Raw genomic sequence first — 25247 nt, 5'->3', positions numbered from 1 at the left:
AATAAGTGGGCTAAAGACTTAAAGAGAAACTTCTCTGAAGAGGAAAGAAGGATGGCCAATAGACACATGAAGAAATGCTCAACTTTGGGCTGAGAAGCTGGCTCAGTGGTAGAGCTCTTGCCTTGCATGCAAGAGGCTCTGGGTTCAATTCCTCAGCACCACATAAGCAGAAAAAAAAGCTAGAAGTGGCACTGTGGCTCAAAGTGGTAGAGCGCTAGCCTTGAGGTGAAGAGCTGAGGGACAGTGCCCAGGCCCAGAGTTCAGGTCCACAACCAGACCCCCCCACCCCCCAAAAAAGAAATGCTCAACCTCTCTAGCCATAAAAGAAATGCAAATCAAAACAACACTGAGATACCACCTTACCCCAGTTAGAATGGTTATAATCTAGAACTCTAATAACAACAGGTGCTGGAGGGGATGTAGACAGAAGGGAATCTTACTGCATTGTTGGTGGGAGTGTAAACTGGTTCAACCACTTTGGAAAGCAGTATGGAGGTTCCTCAAAAGACTCCACATAGAGCTCCCCTATGACTCAGCAATCTCACTTTTGGGCATTTACCCAAATGATCATAAACAAGACCACACTAAAAGCTACCAGCACGACTATGTTTATTGCAGCATTATTTACCATAGCAAAGATATGGAACCAACCCAGATGCCCCTCAGTAGATGAATGGATCAAGAAAATGTAGTATATATACACAATGGAATTCTATGCCTCCATCAGAAAGAATGACATTGCCCCATTTGTTAGGAAATGGAAAGACTTGGAAAAAATTATATTAAGTGAAGTAAGCCACGCCCAAAGAAACATAGGTCCCATGGTTTCCCTTATTTGCAATAAGTAGTATATGTCTGAGTCAAGCAGAAAAGGTCAGATAAGTTGATGTTAGGGGACTGAACCCCAGGATAAGTATTCAAATGTTTTTTTTTTGTTTTTTTTTCCCTTTCATGCAATTGTTTCTAACATATTTATAAGATGATTTTTTTGTTGTTTTGTATGTCCCTCCCCCACAGTATAACCATGCTTTCACTGTATTTGATGTTGGTATAATTTGTGGAGGGGAAGGGAAAAAAACAAATCGTTTAACTAGGGATACAGGTGGACCCATTGCAACAATGAGATGTATAAGTCATTATGTCGAAAAATGAACTTTACAACTTTGATGGGGGGTGGAAGGAGGATCAAGTGGGAGGGGAGAGGGAGTATGGGAAGGGATGGGAAGGGGAAACAAAAAGGAGGATAAGAAATGTACTCATTATCTTTCCCATGTAATTGTAACTCCTCTGTACAGTATTCTTACAATTTAAAAAAAAAAAAAAACAAAGAAGGCTTGGGGTATGGCTTAAGACCCTACTTAGCAAGTATATACCTTGCTATGCACCTGCCTCAGCAAGCCCTAAATTCCAACCCTAGTATCTTAAAGGGGTAAGAAATAATTTAATGTAGTTGCTTGTTCTCAATTAAATGACTAGTTTTTCTATACCAAATTAAGAATTTGGTAACCATTTGCCAAAATAAATTTTAAAACAAATTTTTTGAGTTATGAAAACTTAAATGTAATTAACCATGCTGCATAAAGTGCATCAAAGAGCATAAATAATACAAGTCTTTAAAGACTAAATAGAAGCCCAACAAAATAAGTACCAGGAAATGGGTACTTGTAAGAGAGGAGTGAGGGATCAAGGGGTGAGAGAAGAATGAAGGAGAGAAGAGAATGTAGGCAAGAATTCATTGCATATGCCACAGAATTGAGAAATATAAGGGATGGGTGGGTCAAAGGGGGTTGAATATGTTGAAGTGATAACGCAGCTCAAGAAGCATTGTACCCACAAACTGCTTTGTTAAATGACAAAAAATCAAATACATAACCTAAAGTTAAGATAAACAGGGGAAGGGATGGGTTGGGAGATGTGGGTTAGAATACATCGATCAACATGCACTGTATTCATAAACTGTGTTGGAGAATGGCAAAGCCTTTGTACAACTACTTTAAGATAATAAACATTTTCAAAATAAATAAGAACCAAAAATGTTCCTAAAGTATTTTAAATAAGAAAAACTTTAACATTAGAGTACACTGAAGATTTTCAACCAGATTTAACATTCTATAAATATGTACTTAATCCAACATATATGCAGGTACTTACTAAGGAACTGAAATACAGCATTTTAAACTTCTGAACAAAGGAACCAACTAATTCATATAACATGAAACCTCTAATTAAAAATATTTTTAAGGTTAAAGCTCCAATATAGCATACATTCCATGGTGGAAAGTGTAGACATGCAGCCAACCTAACTAAGATGGCCTCATGAAAAGCTGGCCATGGTAGAGTTGTTAATTTCTTTTTTCTGTTGTTATTTTCATTCTTTCCTATCTGCCTATCCCATTCTTCCTTGGCCTTACAAGGTATTACAATTCCTGTTATTTGGTAAGTAGCACTAACTTACCTGCAGATGCAAGAGTTAATACACTTGAAAAAGTGTGAGCAAATGTAGTCATTATATTCAATGTACATTTTGTAAAAAATTGTACTATGAAACTTGAAGAATGACACTGACCAGTAAGCACTGTACTCATAACCTGACTTATGGAATTGTAACCCCTTTGTACAATCACATGATTAATAATAATAATAATAATAGTATATTTTTCCCTCTAGTTGTAAGGCTGAGGGACAATGAGGATCACGAGGCCAAAGCAAGAAAAAGAGAGGGCTTAGACTGTATACAAGAGAGTATAAGGTACTGAGATCCCTGAAGTGTTATTCTGTACCTAATAAAATGCAGCATCAACCTTCCCTATCTCAAATCCCAGATTACTGCCAGACAGATCTATAGCTTTCAGAAATGAAAGGATGAAAAGATTTTTTTTTGAAAGCCACAAAGAAAAGACCGATAGTTACTGGCATTTGAAGAGTAGTGCCCAACAAAAAAGATAATTGGACATCATCATGATGTAAGTAAGCCCACTGACCAAAGCTGCTACTCAGCTTTCTAGGGCCTCACTCCTAAACCTGAAAAAGCAGTGAAGAATCACCATTCATGCTAGGAATGCTTGTAACAGAAAAAAAGGCAGAACAAAACTAACTAAAAGGGGCTGGGAAGGTGACTCAGTGGTAGAGCGCTTGCCTTGCATGCATGAGGCCCTGGGTTCGATTCCCCAGTACCACATAAGTAGAAAAAAAAAAAGCCAGAAGTGGCGTTGTGGCTCAAGTGGTAGAGTGCTAGCCTTGAGCTGAAGAGCTGAGGGATAGCGCCCAGGCCCAGAGTTCAGGCCCCACGACCGGACCAAAAAAAAAAACTAACTAAAACAAACAAACAAAAAACATCTAGATAAACTCTGTCAAGGTACAAATATTTCAAATTACATATGATGAATAGTGTTACAGAAATAAATAAGGCATACTATTAGATCATGTACACTCAAGTGTGAGAACAGAATTAAAGATATTTGGCTTCTATTTGCTATTACTCAGAAAGCTACTAGAACAAAATAAAGGGGTGCCAGTTAAAAGTAAAGCCAAGAAACAAAGCATAGGCAAAGAAAACTGGCAAAGTGATGAGAAAGTTTCATGGTTATCAGTCTGACCAGGGCCCAAGAAGCAAAAGGTATGAAGTAAATAAAGACAGGTGTCCTCCAGAATTGCCCTTAAGGGTGATAGGCAACCTGGAAGATGGCCCAGTATTAATAAGAAATTTTTCGTCCCATTGTCAAGCTTGAAAATGAGAAAATGAAAAACATATAGAAAACAAAGTAAAAGGGAAATTTTTATTTTCTAACTTGAGAAACTAAATTTATACAAGAAAGTACAACTGTAATAAGCATAGTGTCTAGCTATAGCTAATATTTATAGTCATAATTTAAATTCTAAAGTATTATTAAACAAAATATTACTAAGCATAAAGTACTGTTAAACATAATGGGAGCAGAGGAGTGAATGGAATGGAGAATGAGTTATAAATCCTCATATTCCAAGAGAGGAAGTTACCAGGTAACATCCAGAATTGAAAAAAACTCATAAAGCTGCATACAAATTTCATCGTAGTGGAGATAAATATATACACACTATAAAACAGTTAAAGTAAATTCATCTGAGGAAAACTTCTAATTATAAATGTATAGTGCCATTTGATTTTAAATATCTATCTATATCTATCTGTGTATCTATATATACAGTTTTAGAAAATATGTTTGAAATTTTAGTTATCTGTTATTTCAGAAGAAATGGCTCATCAATATATTACCTGAGAGTTTAGAAAATGTCAGTGATTTTTGTTTACAAGTCATTTTCAAAACACTCTTCCAAATTAACTTCATCATAGATATCCACACAAGAAGATAGGGTGTAATTCAGAATAAAATCGTGCAATGACAAATTATTACTAGAGTCTTAAAATAACAAAAAGCCTTGTAGAATAAGATAAATGAATAGGCTTCAGAAGTGACTGAGATCAGGGGCCAGTTCTGTTACTTAGTAACACATACCTTGGTCAAAGGAATTCCGTTTCTGGTCTTTAAACTGGGAGTACTAATGGTCCCTATCATGTAAGTTTGTTAAAATGTCTCAATGATGAACTGGGAATGTGGCTTAGGGGTAGAGTGCTTGCCTAGCATGCACAAAGCCATGGGTTTGAATCCTCAGTACCAAATAAACAGAAAAAGCCAGAAGTGGCACTGTGGCACAAGTGGTAGAGTGCTAGCCTAGAGCAAAGAAAGAAGCTCAAGGATAGTATCCAGGCCCTGAGTTCAAGCCCCAGGACTGGCAAAAAAAAAACAAAAAAAGACTCAATGAAAATCCACATAAAGAAGCCAGGCACTGGTGACTCATGCCTGTAATCCTAGCTGAATAGCTGAGGAGGAGGCTAAGATCTGAGGATCATGGTTCAAAGCCAGCCTGGACAGAAAGTCTGTGAGACTCTTATCTCCAATAAACCACCAGAAAAGTGGAAATTACACTGTGGCTCAAAGTGGTAGATCACTAGCCTTGAGCATAAGAGCTAGGGGACAGTGCCCAAGTTCCAAGTTCAAGCCCCACAAAAGCCAACAAAAAGAAAAAAGAAAGAGAAAGAGAAAGAAAATGAAGAGTAACTAGTAGAAAATAGAGGATTCATTATACCTTTTTCAATTGTCCTACACACACACACACACACACACATATATATATAATTTCCTTTAGTTTATTCCCTTGCCACTGCCCCAGATCTCTGTAAACCCCTATCCTATATATGTCTATCTGATTTGGGGAGGCGAAGGAGAAGCACAGAAACAGTGGGACAAATGGTGAACCAATTCAACAATGACACTCACCAGACACTATGCTGGAAATAAACCATACAACTTGGGAAGAAGGGGGTTCAGGAGGGGGAAAACGAAGGAAGGGATGACACTGCTCAAAAAGAAATACACATATTGCCCAACTCATGCAACTGCAACCCCCATCACCCTCACAACAAAATCCAAGAGGGAGAGAGAAAGAGAAACGTCAGTTACCTGTGAAAGTGGGTTTCCTTTCTGTTTTCGAGTGTCAATAATATCAGCAAGAGAGTGATGGGAAATAATGAAGTAATCTCATTTCCGCTGTAATCCCATGTTTACATATAAACATGGTCTTAGAGACCATGAGGAGGACCTCTGTCTTGTCTCCTAGACTCTGAATTGAATTTGGCCTCCTATAAATCAGTTATGTCAAAACATAGGTCCCAGGGTCTCCTTTATTTGCAATAACTAGTATGTATCTAGACAAGCAGAAAAGGTCAAAATCTATGTACATATGACCATATGAGATGATGCTAAGTGAAATATTAGCCCAAGATAGGGACACAAGAGGTTTTATCTTTGTTGCTGTTCTTTTTAATGTACTGTGTGATTTTTTTTTTGTTTCTTTTGTATGTTCTTCCCCCATGCTATAACCCGTTTTCACTGTATTTGAATCCGATGCCCTGAATCTTGTATATACATTTTTCTAATTTGGGGAGGAGAAGGGAAATAACAAAATGCTGAAATAAGGATATATGTTGATCCACTGTAGCAATGAGATATATAAGATACTATGTTGAAAACAAATTTTACAACTTGGGGGTTGTGGGGAGGGAGAAGTTGGAGAGGAGGGGAGGGAAGGGATGGTAAGGAAAAAACAAAGGATTGGGTAACAATGCTCCACAGTAAATGTACTCATTACCTTACTCATGTAACTGTAACCTCTCTGTACAGTATCCTTACAATAAAAATATATTTACAAAAATTAATGTTTTCTCATTCCCTGCACACCTTTTTAGGTTATCTCTATATAACTTCGAATTGTGAGTTTTGCCTTTGAACCATGGTGCAACTCTTCTCAATCACTTACACTCCCAGACTCAAAATCATTCTTGGTATCAGTTTCATTAGTAAATGAAAGGTTAAATGAAAATAATCTATTCAGTTTCCAGTTGTCAAAAATGTTTCTTCTAAATAAAGGTAAGGAGTACCCTCACTCTTAATCAAGTTTGGTTTGCATATGCCTTTAAATTTCAGCAAAAACTTTAGAATAATGAAATAGAAATTTAAGGAGGAAGTCTATGGAATTATGATTTATTCATCTAGATAGTTATGTTTCCTCTCTCTACTTTTGATGTGATGATACTCGATCATTTCAGTATTTTTTTCATTCCTACTGTTGATGTTGTAAGGTTTTAAAAAATCAATGAATAATACACATTGGTAATTTATGAAGAGCTATTACCTTGGATTTGGTACTTCTCCAAGAATCTCATCTAATTTGTCAATGAAATTAATAAAATTAGACAATCCCTTTATATGGGTCCTTAAAGGATCAGATGATGATGGTGCATATCCTTTCCCTCCAAGTTCTATTGTTCTAATAAACGATGTGGCCACCTATGAATGAAATGAATGATTCAGTTACATTTAAGTTTTACTGAGTTAAAATTGAAATTTAAGTCATGGAACTAGGTAAAGTTATAAAATTCTAAATTTTCAGGTAAAATGTGACAAGTTTTATGGCTCCTATCAAACTCTGATTCAGGCATAAAACCATAGAGACTAGTGCCATCCAAAATTCATACCAACAAGGGTACCAATGATACGAATTGCAGGTGAAAACAAATTAAAGATTAAATATAGATCATTGATTATAAAGAATCTGCTTATGAATACATTTTTACCTAGCTTTATGACTATCAAAATTGTCATATAAAATAAACTCATTTTCAGCGTTAACTGATCTGTTGTGTTAGATAAGCGAATTAATCTGTTAATCAGTACTTCCAAATATTTATTTTACCTTTACTGTGAAATAAATAGATTACATAGTTACTAAATTCCATCTAGCATTCACATTTTTGGTTTTTGATCACGTAGTTAAAAAGACTTATCTCTACAATAATTAAACACACACATGCGATGGCTATACAGAAGAGTGTCCCACCGAAGACAAAAATGTTCTAACATAGCATTTTCTAAGACATAACTGTTAGAGGGACAAACCCTATGAAATGTCAACACTTTACAAGAAGTTCCATGGGCATAACTTCAGAAACAATAGGCTAACTAACAAAGTTAACTCTTAAAAGTTACCAGTAAATTTCTTTGTGGCAGGATTTCTCCAAGCTCTTGATATACACACAGTGCTATGTGTAAATCATCAGGGAGATATACTATTTCTAAATTTTCCCTTGGCATAGTTTACTCAGGGAGTATTTAACAGAGACTTTCTGCCTTTGGAAACACCTATTCAAAAGTTTATCAAAGTTGGGGGTGGGGGGTAGTTGTGGAGGTAGGAGGGAAGGGATGGTAGGGGGAAAAAACAAAGGAGGAGGCAACAATGCTCAATAGGAAATGTACTCATTACCTTGCTCATGTAACTGTAACCCCTCTGTACAGCATTTTTACAATAAAAAACATACAAAAATTTATCAAAGTTGGGCATAGAGTTACAAATCTATATTGCCAGCACTGAGTTACAAGGTAAAAACCTTGTCTCAATCAAAAAACAAAAAATTACCAGAGCTAATATTCTGCAAAGTATAAAGTAGGGAAACACTGCTTTAGATAATTTTTTCTTTACCAAACTTAAAAAGATATAGTGGGTGAAAAAAAAACCTGCCATGGATTTTTAAATATAGAGATAAAATAGAAATTTACCACTTAAAAGTTGTTTTGTCATATTACAAGAACACTATATTAAGGTACACACATCAACACATCCATACCAAAAACATAGACATCTGTTTCTCCTGAGCAGCATGTTTCAAGTCAGTGAAGGCTTCTTTTCCAAGTCCTCTATCAGGAATATTCAGAATGTGAGCCAGAGCCAGGTCATTCTTTGAATTCACTAGCAAGTTTAAATATGAAAAGACAATTTTCCTTGCTAGTAGCTGTACCTGTACAAAAATTAGTCATTTTAGTTCATTTTTTCTAAATCAATAACCTCTTTTTACATGCATTTTTTAAAACTCAGAAAACTTCATTCAGTTTTAGACAAAGAAAATTGTCCAATAAATTGAAAACTGAGACTGGATAACCAAAATCAATTCAGATCCAATAAGATACTATGAATACTAGACACTATGTTGAAAATGAACTATACAACTTGTGGGAGGAGGCAGGAGGGAAAAATTGGGAGAAAGCAAGGGAAGAGGCGACACTGTTCAAAAAGAAATGTACTAAGGTAACAAGTTTGACAAGAAATGTACTGATTACCTTACTTATATAACTATAACCCATCTATACATCACCTTGACAATAAAAAAATGTACTTGTTACCTGACTTATGTAACTATAACTCCTCTGTACATTATCCTTACAATAAAGTTAAATAAAAAGAAAGGTTACAGTTACGTAAGTCAGATGAGTATGTTTCTTTTTGAACAGTGTCACCTCTTCCCTCTATTTCTCCTCTTCCAACATCCCCTTCGCCACAAATTGTATAGTTCATTTTCAATATAGTGTCTAGTAAGTATCACTGGCTGCATTTGTTCACCCTTTGTCTCACCATTTCTGTGCCCTCTACCCTCCCTCAAACAGATAAAAGGCACAGAAATCAAAAACAGTGACAAGAAGAAAAAAAGAAAGGTAATTTAAAAAACCTTGCTTCAATTTCTTTGAATTCATTTAGATAAACATATATGATCATATGCACATAGCTGTTGAGCCTTTGTGATTTTCTACTAAGAATACCTTCCACTAAGAATATCTTCCCTTTGATCACTATAAATTTATTTTATTTTATTATTATTTTTTTAATTTTGCCATTCGTGGGGCTTGAACTCAGGCCTGGACACTGTCCCTGAGCTGCTTTTGCTAAAGGCTAGCACTCTACCACTTGAGCCCCTTCTAACTTTTTCTGTTTATATGTTACTGAGGAATCAAACCCAGGGCTTGATGAATACTAGGCATACTACCACTAAGCCACATTCCCAGTCCCCACAATATATTTTAACTCAGTGCCTCAAGCTCGCTAGCTAAGCACTGTACCACTTGAGCCACAGCCCAGTCTAAAGCATACATTTACATGCTTTTCCTTTTTACCATCTGATAATGCTGTGTGGTTCTATTCTAATTCTCTGTAATGGATCATAATATTTTCTGGCTTTATTTATTTGTTTCTTTGTTTATTTTTGCTAGTCCTGGGCACTGTCTCTGAGCTGCTTTTGCTCAAAGCTAGCACTCTACCACTTGAGCCACAGTGCCACTTCTGGCTTTTTCTGTAAATGTGGTACTGAGGAATAGAAGCCAGGGTTTCAGCATGCTAGGCAAGAACTCTACCACTAAACCACATTCCCAGTCCTCTTTTCTGGTCTTTTAATTTCCTTATCCTTCCACTGTTTCATGACATCTATGAGAGCAAATATTTCGATTTTTTAGTCTACAGTATGTCTAAACTAGTAATCTCTTCTTTATCTCTTTGACATTTAGAAAAGAGTAACACTATTTGCCAAAAAGAAAAAAAAAATCAATGGAAGAAAAAAGTGATATTTACACTGTAATAAGAAACATTTTTACATTTCTGACATTTAATGGAATCTGTTTCACTGTTTCTGTTGCCCAAAAGTAATAAGACCTTACTATTATTTATATACTGGATCCTTATTGAGCAAAAAAATCAAGCCTGAGCCTTCCACACATACAACTTGCTCTTCAAAGCTAACAAGTTCTACCCTTGTGATTTGCAACGCTGGGCAAACATCATGGGGGGAGTATCCTGGAGTCTTCACAGATGGAGTGTTTTAACTCATGGCTACCACTGGAAATCTATCTCTATCATTGTGGTCAGATAACGTGGCAGTTGTGGTTTCCTTACTCTTGTATGTGCAAGTGGATTTTAAGGAGGTTCTTTAGACAAGCAATCCATATAAGAATGGTTGGCAAAGGCCTACACTGAAAAAAAAAATCCACAAAACTAAAGCTTTACCAAACAAGGATATTGTTCTCTTTGCTTAATAAACTAGTTCTACCCATAGCACAAAGTATTTGCTATGTTTCTTGAGAAATTGGATCCATTTTTGCTATTGTCATTCATGGGGTTTGAACTCTGGGCCTGGGTGCTGTCCCTCAGCTCTTCAGCTCAAGGCTAGCACTCTACCACTTGAGCCACAGTACCACTTCCCGATTTTTCTGCTTATGTGGTGCTGAGGAATCGAACTCAGGGCCTCATGCATGCAAGGCAAGCACTCTACCACTGAGCCACCCTCCCAGCCCCAGAAATTGGATACTTTAAGGTTGCTTACAGTTCTTAGTTTCATTTCCTGTCCCTGCATTCTTACTGAGATATAAGTATTCAGCCTACAGTTGAAGAAAGTTTTTCTAAATTGAAAAAAATTTAAGAGTTTGTACAGGCACTCTTTGCTAATTGTTCATGTTTCCACACAGTATTTAATACATGCATATTCTGTAATCAGATTGACCTCCTCATACTCACCCCATTATCTATATTACTCAGTGGCTTTAACTGAGTTTCATTATGACAACTCCATGTATCAGTACAAAGTATTTCAATATTGTTCACCCTTGAACGTTCACTTTTCTTTTTTCTTTTCTTTTTTTTTTTTTGTCATTCGTGGGGCTTGAACTCTGAGCTTGGGCACTGTCCCTCAGCTCTTCAGCTCAAGGCTAGCGCTCTACCACTTAAGCCACAGCACCACTTCTGGCTTTTTTCTTTTTGCTTATGTGGTGCTGAGGAATCGAACCCAGGGCCTCATGCATGCAAGGCAAGCGCTCTACCACTGAGCCACCTTCCCAGCCCGGAACATTCACTTTTCTTTTAGCCTCTCCAATCATCTCAAACAGTCCCACAATTACAAATGGAAGTAGATCTGTGGCTCAAGTAGCAGAGTGTTACCTTTGAGCAAAAAAAGCTAGGGGCAGTGCCCAGGCCCTGAGTTATGAGTTCACGCCCCTGTTGATCAAACTAACAATAGTTTGGCTATTAACTGTCAGTCTGAACAGTAAACACTGACGATAGACTTGGGATATTTTCTGACACCAAAAAGGAAAAAAAAAAATGTTCATGTAAGGCCAGCCACTGATGGCTCATACCTGTAACCCTAGCTCTTAGGAGGCTCAGAACTGTTCAAAGCCACCCCATTCAGGAAAGTCTGTGAAACTCTTACTTCCAACCATCAAAAGAGCTGGAAGTAGAGCTGTGGCTGAAGTAGTTGAGTTCTAGCCTTATGCAAAATAGCTTAGGGATAGCACTGCCTTGGCTCTAAGTTCAAGCTCCAGAACCTGGATAAAACAAAACAAAATCTCCAATAGGGCATGTGAAAGAAGATACAGGAGCTGTCTAAATGGGTTCCTTCTATACTAACATCAAAACTACACGTGTGTAACCAAGTGAATAATTAAAAATTCATGTGTGCTCATGCCTGTAATCCTAGCTACAGCTGAGATCTGAGGATCACAGCGCGGGCAGAAAAGTCCCCATTAGACTCTGATATCTCCAATACATCATCTAAAAACTAGAAATGGAACTGTGGCTCAAGGAGTAGAGCGTTAGCCTTGAGCACAAAAACCACTTGAGCCACTAAGCTGACACACATATACACACATACACACACACACACACACACACACAATCATGTGTGAATCCACAGAAATATACATACAAAAGAGAAAGATAAATAGAAAAAATATATAATTTGCCTCTTACATATATCTATTATGTCTACTCCAAAATTGGTAGAGAATTAAGCAGTGGCCTTGACATTTTCAGAGATTCATACTTTATCCAGGTAAAATTTTGCCTTACTGGAAATGGCAACAGCAAGTAATTAATGTAATCATGTAACAATTAGAAACTCACTATCTACAAATGCTAAACAAATAATTGCCTCAGACAAGGATCATCAATGCATGCATTAAATAACATTAACTGAAAGTTTGTTGTGAAACAGGATCATTTACACAGTGCCAAACAAACTATCACCCCATAGACCTTTGCTGATAGGAATGGGAAAACTAGATCTTTATACTGGAGAGATCTGGCAGCTTAGAATATGCTGAGTTATTTTCTGATGAAGTACAAAATTAAATGTTCTAGGTCACTTATAAAGTGTTTCTTGCAAAATGTTAAGCCTAACTCTAAGCTTTTAAGAAATTATGAAAAATACAGAAGAGAAATAAATAAGTTAAATTAAATTAAAATTGCATAGTATTCAGCAAATAAAAAAGACAAAATATTAGGAGAATGTTTATTAATTAAAATAATTTATAAAGACCATTTTAGGGACAAATAGAGAAGATTGATATCATGGTTATCGCTCATTTTTAGGAACGGTATGCTAAACAATTTGAGATGCCACAGGATGTTGGCAGCTTTAAATTAGACATGAAAATAAATTGATGCCAATAAAAGGTACACCCATAAATCCAGGGACTAGTCTATAGGTATTTATTTGAAAGTAGTGATGATTTTTTAAGTGCAATCTATAAAATATGTAACTTATAGAAGACTCTTCTCAGTAACATTTCCTAAAAAAAAGCAATTCATCAAAGTTACTGAAGCAATTACAAAAATAGGTGTATAGTTTTAAAATATGTTGGAAGCAAGCAAGTGTCTTATAATACTATCTCCTCAGGAATCTGAGATCTGAGGATAATGGTTGGAAGATAGCCAGGGTAGAAAAGCCTGACTCTTATCTCCATTAACCAGCAAAAATGCCAACTGGAAGAATGGTTCAAGTAGTAGAGCACTAGCTCTGAGTAAAAAAGAGGCCTTGAGTTCCAACATCCTCAGCCCCCCCCCCCCAATGTATTCAAACATGTTAAATACAATTTTATTGACTTTGAGAATATATTTAAACTTTTATCTTAACAATGGTGATTTTATTACTTCTAGAAACTAATAAATGTTAACTCCCATTACTATACATAGGTGCCTAGCTTAATCTTAACAGTCAGTTGAAGGTAAAATTGCATTAAACATGTACATGGCACTTTCTTGTGGTTTGTTTGTATGGTAAACCTTGTCATCAGACTCCTAATACATCAGTAGTGAAACAGCCACACAAGAATCAATTACCTAAAACAATAAAATTACCAAAGAGGAAGATCCAAGAACCCTGACAGTCTAGAACTTTTAACAACTTCTTTGGTACTCTGAATGGTACCCATATTTGCTCAGTACCAGTTACTCTAGCCCAAATCCATAAAGACCCTGATTTATATGATGTGTAAACTAGCCTCCAATATATGATTTACTTACCAAAAGTTTTATTTAAATAAATTTTTAAAATTGTGAGAATTTTAAAAAGACTCAAGTATTAGTTAACTCATATGAAATGCCAAATTCAGTGATTTGAAGGGAATCATACTCTGCTTGAACTCACAGGCAACTTATCAGTACCTTTCCATTCTCCTGCTTGAGTTTCATTGGTGATGTGGGTTCGTAAACATTAGTTCCATCAGCTATTGCATAACTTTTGCCAGACAGAAAATCCCGTAGTTCAATCTGTAGGAAATATAAGGCATTGCTAATAAAAACTGGCTTACCTTTTGTTTTCTTTTTTTTTTTTTGCCAGTCCTGGGGTTTAAACTCAGGGCTTGGGCACTGTCCCTGAGCTTCTTTTGCTCAGGGCTAGTGCTCTACCACTTGAGCCACAGCACCACTTCCGGCTTTTTCTGTTTATGTGGTCCTGAGGAATTGAACCTGGGGCTTCATGCATGCTAGGGAAGCACTCTACCACTGAGCCACATTCCTAGCCACCTTTTGTTTTCTTTTTTGTAATCATTACCAGGACATTATCAGTCATAAGCTAAGTATTCATTTTCCAAATGAGAAAATGTGGACCTTTAAAGACGTAGAAAATAAACACTAATAAAATATGGGGTATTACTAATAGTTGCTAGATAGACCACTAAGAATATCTTCCATCTAGTGTCCCTGATGCTCATATGTGGAGTATTACTTGACATTTGTTGTCAGTCCCTAAGCTTATAGGGAATTCATCATAGATGTTAGCACACATCTTTCCCACATTCTCACCAATCCTTCCTTTAACTTGACTTACAGATGATTATCTTGGTTGGGGATGTGATTTTCAGGTTGCCAACCTCCTCTTTCAGGACACACTATTATATTGATAATATCTGAATTATAATTAAACTGAATATTAATTATGTTTAAAGGAACTCTGTAATAGAAACTGTACTACACTCTTACCTAGGTATGTATCTTTTTTTCTCGCTCTCTATATATATAAGTCTAGGTATATATCTTGATAAACTCATCAGCCTCAGACTCATTACTTTCCAGCCAATATTACAATATCAATAATATGTATTATATTGTTATAATACTTCCACATTACAATTATAATATAGAAATATAGTTTCTATATATAATATATAATTTTGTTTTAGCATACGTTTACATATTTAATTATACCTTCATATGCATGTTTTTCCCTCTAGGACTCTTTATCATTTTCTTAAATCTAGATAGAACCTCCAACTTCAAGATCTAACTTGGAGGTTAGATCTAGAAGTCAGATCTTTTCTTTCGTTTTTTCAATTATATACTTTCCTGTTTTATTGGGCACAATTTTCAAGATACAAATTTGCATCTCATACTAATATACCTGTTATATCAGAAAAACAATTTTTCTAAGTTTTTATAAAAGTTGTTGGCTTTTCATAAAGCTTGGAAGGATGCACCCTAATGTATTTATTTCTACATAACTACATAAGAAGTTTCTGCTTCTTTATATTTTCAACATTTCCTCCTCTTTCATGATTGACAGTTTTATAACCTGATAATTGCTACACAAGGTTTAGTGAGCCAGTAGAATAGTCAATTTATATAGGAGGAAATAACTCATAACAGGCATGTGTTGTAACATTCCACACAGCACACAGAACATCAATGGATGAAATCTGAACTGTCTCAGTAACTGTCATTGCCAACCTCCTTCTGATCCCTTCTTGATCACAATTCTCTGTTGGAAACCTCCACGTCAATGTCTGGAGTTCCAGGAAGAATGGTAAGGAATACTTTCCACCCAATCTGAAGCTTATGATGTTTTTTTTTTACTTGTCTCTTAAAACAGAATACTTAGACCTGCCTATTAGTAGAATCTATTACATGAAATTTTTCACTCACATGTGTGATTTCCTTAGAGATTGGCATTTTGGTTCTACTCTGGCAATACGTTCTTATAGACTTTCCTGAGGAGAGCTAGTACACCTGTCCAAAATACCAGAAGGGGAAGCTGGGAAAGCAGTAAAAGAAAGAGATGGATAGAACTGGAGGGAAAAAAAGAAAACATTTTTTTTGATAAAGTGATTAGGGAAAACATTTATTAGAATAAATAAAGTCTAGCTTTCGGTTTAGTAGCCAATAGGTCCATGAGTGTCTCTGACATGTGTGAACTTGGTAGGCTTCCAGCTGGCTGTGTGTGTGTTAAACTGGAACTCTGTGGCTGCAGGTTTCTTCGCAATTTCCACAGTGAGGTGATGCTGAGTGGCTTCTTCAATGTTCTGAAGCAGGATGCTTTCCCACTGCCTCACCCGCTCCATGGCAGCTGCCGGCTTCATTGGGCCCCATCTCCCCCTGTGGACTGTGTGGTGATTCCTGGGCACCCTTGAATTTTGAGGACCCCTTGGGAAAGACTTTTGCTTCTGCTTTTGCCGCTGCTGCTGAGCCATCCGAACAAAGGCAGTAGATTCTTCCCCAGGAACCAAGGGGTCCATGCCAGACCCTAACTGCCCGTGGAGCCCCTCGGAGGCCTGGAGAATAGGTCGTCTCTTTGTGGAAGCCGCTGTGGAGCCAATCCCTGCCAGATGCCTACAGAAGTCCTGGGAAGTACATGCAGATAGCCGGAACCTATCCCCTGGACCCTCTTCCTCAATGTAAGGGGCAACTTCTGGTGATCTTGCGCTCCTGCTGAAGCTTGCTTCCTCGGGAGTCTTTTGTTTTATGGGCTTTCTCAAAGGTGGCCCCATTTGCAAAGCAGGGCTTTCCTGTCCGGAGTTCAACCCCTTCATCTCTAGCTCCACCCCATTTCCAACCGGAAAAGCTGTCCAAGGCAGTTGCAGCACGTGCCAGTGCTGGTCCTTGAGCCCAAGCTGACGTAGCTGTGGCACTCATACTGAGACACAAACGAACGTGCCTTTTTTGGGTACTTAGGTGTTATGAGTTCTCTTAAGTAATGTGCTCGTATGTTCAAGTTGTCAGTCCTCTGTGACTGCATTATTATGTGGGCACATGGGTTGCCAGCTAACTTGCCCTTCTCTAGCTCCTGGTGACTTTTTGGATAGTTTGTTTTTCTTCATTGGCTCTTTGGGTCTCAGCTGACATGTCGGCTCTGTAAGTGACAGAATGTAAAATGGCTTCTATGTCCATAGTGCAGGATGGGAGTCACATGCTGACTGGCCAATGAAGTCTTGCATTCTCTCTTATTAACAGGAAGTAATGCAGCTACTTCTGGCTAGAGCCATAAGTTATTCAATCAGCTCACAAACGACCTTTGTTGACCTGGCTCAGAGGAACTACAGATCTCTGTGGCTCTACCTTCTCAGATATTTTTTCTCATTTTCACTCCTCACCCTGACTGGGTCTCTGATGCAGTGTTCCAGATACTCACAGTTCATAAGAAAGAAAGTCCTGGACCAAACTGCTCCACTTAGACCACACTTAGAATTCAAAGCCTTAAAGGGTACCATATGCCTACAGTTCCTCAGAAGATAAATTATAAACAAGGGAAAGGGAGTCTGTTCAAATTACCACATACACAGTTCCACAACTGTCCTCTTAGCTCATTATCTCATCATTCCTGCCTTAAATTTAAGTTACAACAAAAAATCATCAACAACAACAACAAAACCTATCAGGGTCATGAAAAGTTAAGATCATAAAATTTGGAATATTTTGATGTAAAACCTTAGACTTTTAGTACAAATTGAGGCTATATTTTATTTTTTTTAGAAATTGATCTAGGGATATATTTTCTTGTCTACTTTCCCCTCATTGGAAATGTCCATGGCGCAAATATAAGTATTAGACCAAGGTACTGGTGTTAACAAACATTAACTCCAAAAATTTTCCTCATGTATTACTATTTCAAATGAAGGAATAAAGAGGGAATGTTGAAGACAACTTTCCATATAGTCAATCTGAAATGTGTATCCTTACATATTCCATTTTATTAGTTGATCCATTAAAATAAGAAAACTTTTTAAAAGAACTTAAAACAGGGGCCAAAGATTGGATGAAAACAATATGCCCCAAAATATCAGTATCCCATGGTATCATTAGATAATCAGATTTTATTGTTCCCATAGCTCAGTGCTTATTAATTAGCCTTTATAAATTAGTTATGTAAAACATAGTGAAGCAAATAAAATACAGCTAGGAAAGACCAAAAATCAATCTTCAATCATAAGTATCTCTACTTCAGTATGAGTATACACTTGTGGTCATGTGGGGAGAAGTTTTACATGAATATATCATTTCCTTGATAGACCAATGTGGCAAATACAAAAACCTGTACCTCAGTATCCATTTTCCCCTTCTTCTTTATACAGCTTTAGCTTTTATTCTAGTATGTTATTAAACATAATGAAGACTATGTTACTGCACTTTTCAGCTTGGTATAGCCATATGACTAAGCTTTGAGTAATGAAATGGAAGCAAAGGAGCTATAACTCCCTAAAAAGAGAAAATTCTGTTCTATTTCTTGCTAAAAAAAAAAAAAAAACAGGGTGGGGGCTGGGAAGGTGGGGGAGAGTGGAGTTAAAAATTTTTAAAAATAAATAAAAATGTCTGAAACTTCCGTCATAATGGACCAGGAAATGGTCTTGAAGATAGCAACCAACAAATAAGAGAGAGTAAAATAACAAACATGATAGTTCAATGGGCCTCCATGATAGTCATAGAACTATGAGAGTGCTAAGTGTGTATCATTAAGCATTGTTTACAGAAGACTCTACACTACTTGTAGTATAGCGCATGCATACCATTCCTGAGGCCTAAACTTGGGGCCTGGGCAATGTTTCTGAGCTTTTTCGCTCAAGACTAGTGCTCTACCATTTGAGCCACAGTTCCACTTCTGCCATTTTGATAGTTGATTGGAGATAAGTCTCATGGATTTTCCTGCACGTGCTGCCTTTAAACCGAAGTTCTCAGACCTTAATCTCTTGAATAGCTAGGGTTAAAGGAGTGAGCCACTAGAGCTTAGCTTAATCTAGTTTTAAGAGTAGAGATTTATATAATTAGCTAAAAAGGTTTTCTTCAATCTTTTGCTGTAATTAGTTATTTTAGTTATTATATATTTATTATTTATTACATTTAGTTATTATACCTTATTAGCACTCAACAAAAGTTAAGATAAAGTATTTCAACACTTAAAAAACTATATATGTTCAAAGATATTCTTAAATAGTTTATAAAATCTCTTGTAGACAAAATGAACTCCGAGAGATATATTCCACTTAATTTTTAAATTTACATTCCAGGGCTGGGAAGGTGGCTCAGTGGTAGAGTGCTTGCCTTGCATGCATGAGGCCCTGGGGTTCAATTCCTCAGCACCACATATGCAGGAAAAGCCATAAGTGGTACTGTGGCTCAAGTAGTAGAGTGCTAGCCTTGGGCTGAAGAGCTGAGGGACAGCACCCAGGCCCAGAGTTTAGGCCCCATAACCAACAAAAAAAAAATTTACATTCCATTAAAAATAAATATGCTTGTATAAAAAATGAAAAATCCACTATCTCATGTATACTGTATCACACTACACTCATGAGAAAAAACGTCATGTTATCTAGGAAAATATTATTATTATTAATCCATAGGGAAATATCTTAATTCATATAACATGTCAAACAGCTGTATTAAGAAAAAAGTTCTAGGAAAATACCCTTAACATAATTCAAATAGAAAGGGCTAGGAAGGTGGCTCAGTGGTAGAGTGCTTGCCTTGCATGCCTGAGGCCCTGGGTTCGATTCCTCAGCACCACATAAGCAAAAAGAAAAAAGCCAGAAGTGGCGCTGTGGCTCAAGCGGTAGAGCACTAGCCTTGAGCTGAAGAGCTGAGGGACAGCGCCCAGGCCCAGAGTTCAGGCCCCACGACTGGATCCAAAAAAATAATAATAATAGTAATAATAATTCAAATAGAAATTTGGCATTTGAGATTGATTTTTTTGAATCTAATAATAAAGTATTCTTACAATCAAGCCAAATAACAACAATACAAATCTATTTCCTCCAAGTAAAAGCTATCTTTCAGGTAGCTGAATTTTCCATTCTTATCATGATCCTCAAAGCCAAAATATTACAAAATTCCTAGGTGTTTTTTTTTTTTAACCTGGCATGTTACTACCTAGAATAAAGACCATATTCTCCTTCATGTTCGTATGTTCTCTCATACCCACTCTTGGGATGCTCTAGTAACAAATCAAAGTAAGTCTAGCAGAATTTTATTTTGATAAAAGTAGGACTATTTTAAAAAATACTTACAGGAGATATCATGTCATTATTTTCACAATTAGCAGTTAAAACTCTACATTTTTTATAAATGTCGATCAGATCTAACATATTACTATTCTTCAAGAAATCACTGTAAGTCTTCTTAATGTCTTCATAATGGTCAACCACTTCCATATTATCAACAGGTAAGTTCAGTTTCTCATGAAGTAAGTATTTCCATGTCAGTAAGACATCACTGAGAGAGACTGTAAATTCTCCATCATACTGAGATAATGCAAAAAGGAAAAGAAAAAGATAAAATTGATGAAAAAGATAAAATTGATAAAAAGACAAAATTAACTTATTAAGATAGGAAATACAAATAACATTTTCCTACAGCCAAATCTAAGAGTTTAATGATTTTATAAAATATGAATAAGGCAATTTTACACATGACAAAACTGGTAAGTATATAACTATTGTCTCATTTCACAAATTCCACTACATTTCTTTTAGTTCAAGTAGATACAGGTGGGTAGTGAGCTACACTTTAATACTACTGACTAGAGAAATACTTGCTTGTATCTTTTAATCTCTTATTTAAAACTGCCTATGCCATAATGAATTCCCTCATAATGAAATGTCGCAACTGTTGATCTTAAGTTATAGTTATAGAGATGAGGTTTTTTAATTAATGTTTCATTTGATATACCATTACAAGTTATCAATGCTAAAGTTACCAATGCTAAAACCTAGGGTAAGGAAATAATCATCAATCTGGGCACTGCTGGCTCACATCTATAATCCTAGCTAATCAGGAGGCTGAGATATGAAGATTGCAGTTCAAAGGCAGCCTGGGCAGGAAAGTCCATGAAACTTTTATCAATCATTAACCCCAAAACTCTAGAAGTGGACCTGTGGCCCAAGTGGTAGAGCACCAGCCTTGAGCAAAAGAGCTAAGGGGCAGTACCCAGGCCCTGAATTCAAGTCCTGGTACTGACAAAAAAAAAAATTAACTCTTTACTCATCCATTTGGAGACAAGAGAATTATCCATCCTTATTATCATAAATATGAAAATGAACCAGTTGCCATGAAATTAGCACAATGAGAAAAAAAAAAACAGCTTCTCTCAACTCTTGAATCCATAGCCCAAACAAATATAAGATAGATTTGTAATTTCCCATCATTTATCTCAACTATGGCTGAAACAGTTTTTAGCATGACATTCTTCACATTTAAAATAAATTAAGATTCTGTCTAGTGTAAATGTACAATTGATTCTCACCCTGTTGAGTATAACGAGTTAAAACAAAACTATGTAAGCTCTTTTGATCTTGTGAGAAAGGTTTTTGATTAGATTAACTGTGTTTATATTGAGACTGTAAAAACATTTTAAATCCAAATAAAAAGGCACTCCAGATATCAGTTTTCATGATCAGGTGCCCACCATGACAGCATATACTATTATTCAAACCAGTAACAACTGATTGAGACTATGTGGTCAAATCAAAAAATGTTTTGCTAGGAAAATATGCCAGCTGGCTAATATATGAAGGAAGTTCAAAATGTTCAATTCTTCAATTCTCTGATGGACCTAAGAAGGATTGTATTTCACAAGAATAAAATGAGAAAAGTAAGAGCTACATTTTAGAGTGGTTATATTTTAATTATGCATATTAGTTATTTTGTAATAATTCAAAATTTCAAATAAAATTTAGATTTTAATTAGATTTTTTGTTACGATTAGAGGAAAGACCAAATCCACTAATAAGTACTAAGATACTGAAACCCTCTGAGTCAATACCCTTTGCTATATAGGGGTTTTATATAAAAAATAAATAAATACACACACACACACACAACACACACACACACACAAAGTTGTTTGGGGGAAGGGACAGTTGTCAGCCATGGGGCTTGGCACTTGTCCCTGAGCTCTTTTGCTCAAAGCTGGCACTCTACCACTTGAGCTACAACTCTACTTCAGGTTTTTAGTAGTTAATTGGAGGTAAAGAATCTCGTGGACTTTCCTGCCCACTCTGGTTCTGAACTACAATCCTCAGATCTCAGCCTCCTGAGGAGTAGCTAGGATTATAGGTATGAGCCACCAGGTCCCAACTATTCTTTTATATATTAAATATACTGACAAGTAATTGGTAATAAAAGTGACATTTTATTTTCTTTCCCCTTTTTAAAGTAAAATAACTGTTGGAAGGATGATGGAGAAATGAAATACAGTTAAAGACTCTGTTCCTTCCTATTTACCGAAGGGTATTTTCAGGTCTCTTTCAAATGTGACAGTCCACTGCAGTTATTGTTAGTCTTTTCTATGAAGCCAGTACCTTTGTCTATATTGTACAAGGGAACATTTGTAACTTTCCTAGTAAGACAAGTAAGGTGAAAAATATCCAGTATAACATCATTTCCAGACAGATCCAAAGTATAAAGCCATTTCCAAAGAAAGAAAAGACCAATATAGTATTTGCCTCCTAATGAAGTCATATATAGTTGCTATGCAATGAAGTCATCGTTCCTCACTGAGTCTATTATAGGTTAACTTTTAGCAGTATAAAGCTGCTGAGAGATGTTTATATATGAATTCCCTCCTAATATTCCCTCCTAAAAAAGCATATGAAATAGCTACTCAAGAGGCTGAGATCTGAGGATCATGGTTCAAAGCCAGCCTGGGCAAGAAAGTCCATGAGACTCTTATCTCCAATTAACTATCAAAAGAAAAAAGCCAGAAATATATCTGTGGCTCAAGTGGTAGAGCACTAGGCTTGAGCAAAGAGAGCTCAGGGTCAGTGCCCAGGCCCTGAGTTCAAGCCATAAGACCAACATCAAAAAACACAACATGTGAAAAACATAAATCTAGGTATTATTTTATATACCATTTCTTTTCTTTTCTCCCACCTAAGTAAGTAGTTAAGAAAACAAACATGTCATAGTCACATTCAGTTGTAAGGATTATGTATTAGGACTCAACCTCTCTAATTTCAGTGAAATAAAAACCTAAATAGTTTAAAGGATTTTTTTTTTTTAATGTAAAAGTTATCTACAACCAGCCAGGCACTGGTGGCTCACACCTGTAATCCTAACTATACAGGAAGCTGAGAACTGAGGATCTTGGTTCTAAGCCAGCCTGGGCAGAAAAGCCTGTGAAATTCTTACTTCCAATTAACCAGCAAAAAGCCAGAAGTGGAGGTGTAGCTCAAGCAGTAGAGTACCAGCTTTGAAAGAAAAAGCCAAATTATGCATGAGACCCTGAGTTCAAGCTCCAGTATCTATAGTCCATTCTATCTACAGTGTATCTATCTATATAATCAAAGTATCTATAGCCAATTCTCTTTTGTTACTATGTGCTATTAATGAATGCACTGTAGGTGTATATGTATGTTTTTCACATTGTTGAGTGTTTAGAAGTCTGACCACAGTTGAATTCAGATGCGTGAGCTAATAGTTGTATATGTGGGATAATGAAATAAAATTGAGCTGCAACCACCATCACACACACAAACTACACATCCGTGAACTGTGAAATCTCGGTTGCAACTCATCTTTCCTCTTCTTTCCCACCCAGAGCCTGTACTTTCACAATGAATTAAGAGAATTAGCAAGTTGAAAATTGGTAAGCACAAAAAGGCCCCAAGTAATTGCTACATAAACAAGTCTGAGTAAAAACTGACTTGACTGCAATATTTCAAATGTATCAAAAAATTATATCAAAAATGTATCAAAAAATTTGGGGATACATTTTATGCAGCTCATTGATAAAATACATTCATTTCTATAAAAGTAATTCATAAACAAAAATCAGATGATTTGAGTATTCTGATTCTAGAATAAGTCTTCAATCATATACTACAATGATTCTAATGAGCTGAATTTCCAGTGAATGTTCAAGGGTTAACATCTTAGTTATAAAATAACCTCAAAATTTCTTCCTTACATTCGTGTCATTTCTTCATATTACTGTAGGAAATTTTAAATAAAATACTCAGATAGTAAAATTAAGAAGAACTAGATGCAGGAAGTGGCGCTGTAGCTCAAGTGGTAGAGCGCTCGCCTTGAGCTGAAGAGCTGAGGGACAGCGCCCAGGCCCAGAGTTCAAGCCCCACGACCGACAAAAAAAAAAAAAAAAAGAAAAGAAAAAGAAAAAAAAAAAGAAGAACTAGATGTGGATTACAAGGAGGAGGGAGGAAAGAGAACCTGGGATGATTCCACATTTCAAAAACTTACACAAAAATTAGCTTGTAATACAAAGCACTTACACATGGAACGACTAGGAACTATTTCAAGATTTGGAACTTTAAAATAAATATCCCATCTCCTTGGAGCTATCTTTTTATAGATATGATCTCTTTCCTCAGTTTAGATAGAAATACTATCATTTATAAGTAATTCAGAATTTTCCCTAAATTTTCAACAATGGGTAAACACAAACATTCTAAAACTTAACTTTTATTCTTACTGCTGATTGGAGAAATTGATAATGAGTGGGATAACAGGAGAAAATCCATAAAATATATAATCCTTGCTTACAAAAACTCAGGTATTAGGATTTTACAAAGGAATCATTCAGTTATTTTAAAGGATATAAACATTTCTACCTGAATTCTACCAGTTTCAATGAAATCTCCCAACCCAGTTCCTCTTCACCATCACAAACTGAAACAATGGTTTCCCTTTGCTGATTTTTGTTTCAGTGACAAATGCAAACTATTCTCTAGGTCATTCAAGTAAGACAAAGTTCACTTCTAATTCTGATTTCCCTTAGTTACTATGAATCACCAGATGCAGTTTTTTCCCTTTCCATTTTAACTAATAGTAGTCCAAATTACTGTAATCACACATAGATCTGTAACAGCCTCAAAACTGGCCTCTCAATCTCCAGACTCTTCAACTTGGTTTATATGTCTATATGTTTATACTCCAAAAATGCCATTCACTGGTCAGTAGCTTTTTGTTTTCTGTTTTGTTTTTGTTTTTCCAGTACTGGAGTTTGAACTTAAGGCCTTGCACTTGCTAGGATAACACTAACTCTTGAGCCAGGCTCAAGCTATGCTTTTTTGGAGATGGAGTATAATGGAATTTTCTGCTTCTGATCAGTAACATCAAGATTCTTTTTTAAAATTAATTCTTAGCATTGAAGAACAAAAATCATTCCATAGAGGGATGCTGATCCTTGATGAAGTCCCTTTCAAACAAAATCTGAACTGTATACATACTTTGTTAGGTGTTCAAGGATCCTGAACTACACAAAGGTGTACTACATTTACCTTCCTACACATTTATGTGAACTAGTGACTTTGACTAGTATTCTCAATGAATAAAATGTATTG

At 36.2% G+C, this 25247-nt stretch overlaps 1 protein-coding gene across 3 annotated transcripts in view; it reads right to left on the bottom strand.

The window, feature by feature from the left end:
• Nucleotides 1–25247, bottom strand: part of LOC122119294 (PARP1 binding protein) — a 49183-nt gene that overhangs the window by 16544 nt on the left and 7392 nt on the right. For all 3 annotated transcript variants that reach the window (XM_042693364.1, XM_042693363.1, XM_042693365.1), the window contains 4 exons: nucleotides 19956–20189; nucleotides 13852–13956; nucleotides 8219–8389; nucleotides 6730–6884 (listed from right to left, as the gene is read on the bottom strand). In XM_042693364.1, the coding sequence (XP_042549298.1) occupies nucleotides 6730–6884; nucleotides 8219–8389; nucleotides 13852–13956; nucleotides 19956–20189 (665 nt within the window). The remainder of the gene's footprint in view (nucleotides 1–6729; nucleotides 6885–8218; nucleotides 8390–13851; nucleotides 13957–19955; nucleotides 20190–25247) is intronic.

Source organism: Dipodomys spectabilis, unplaced genomic scaffold, assembly GCF_019054845.1.
Source record: "Dipodomys spectabilis isolate Male_0828 unplaced genomic scaffold, ASM1905484v1 ptg000163l, whole genome shotgun sequence".
Taxonomy (NCBI): Eukaryota; Metazoa; Chordata; class Mammalia; order Rodentia; family Heteromyidae; genus Dipodomys; species Dipodomys spectabilis.
Note: the sequence above shows the minus strand (reverse complement) of the source record. Positions and strands in the feature narration are given on the sequence as shown.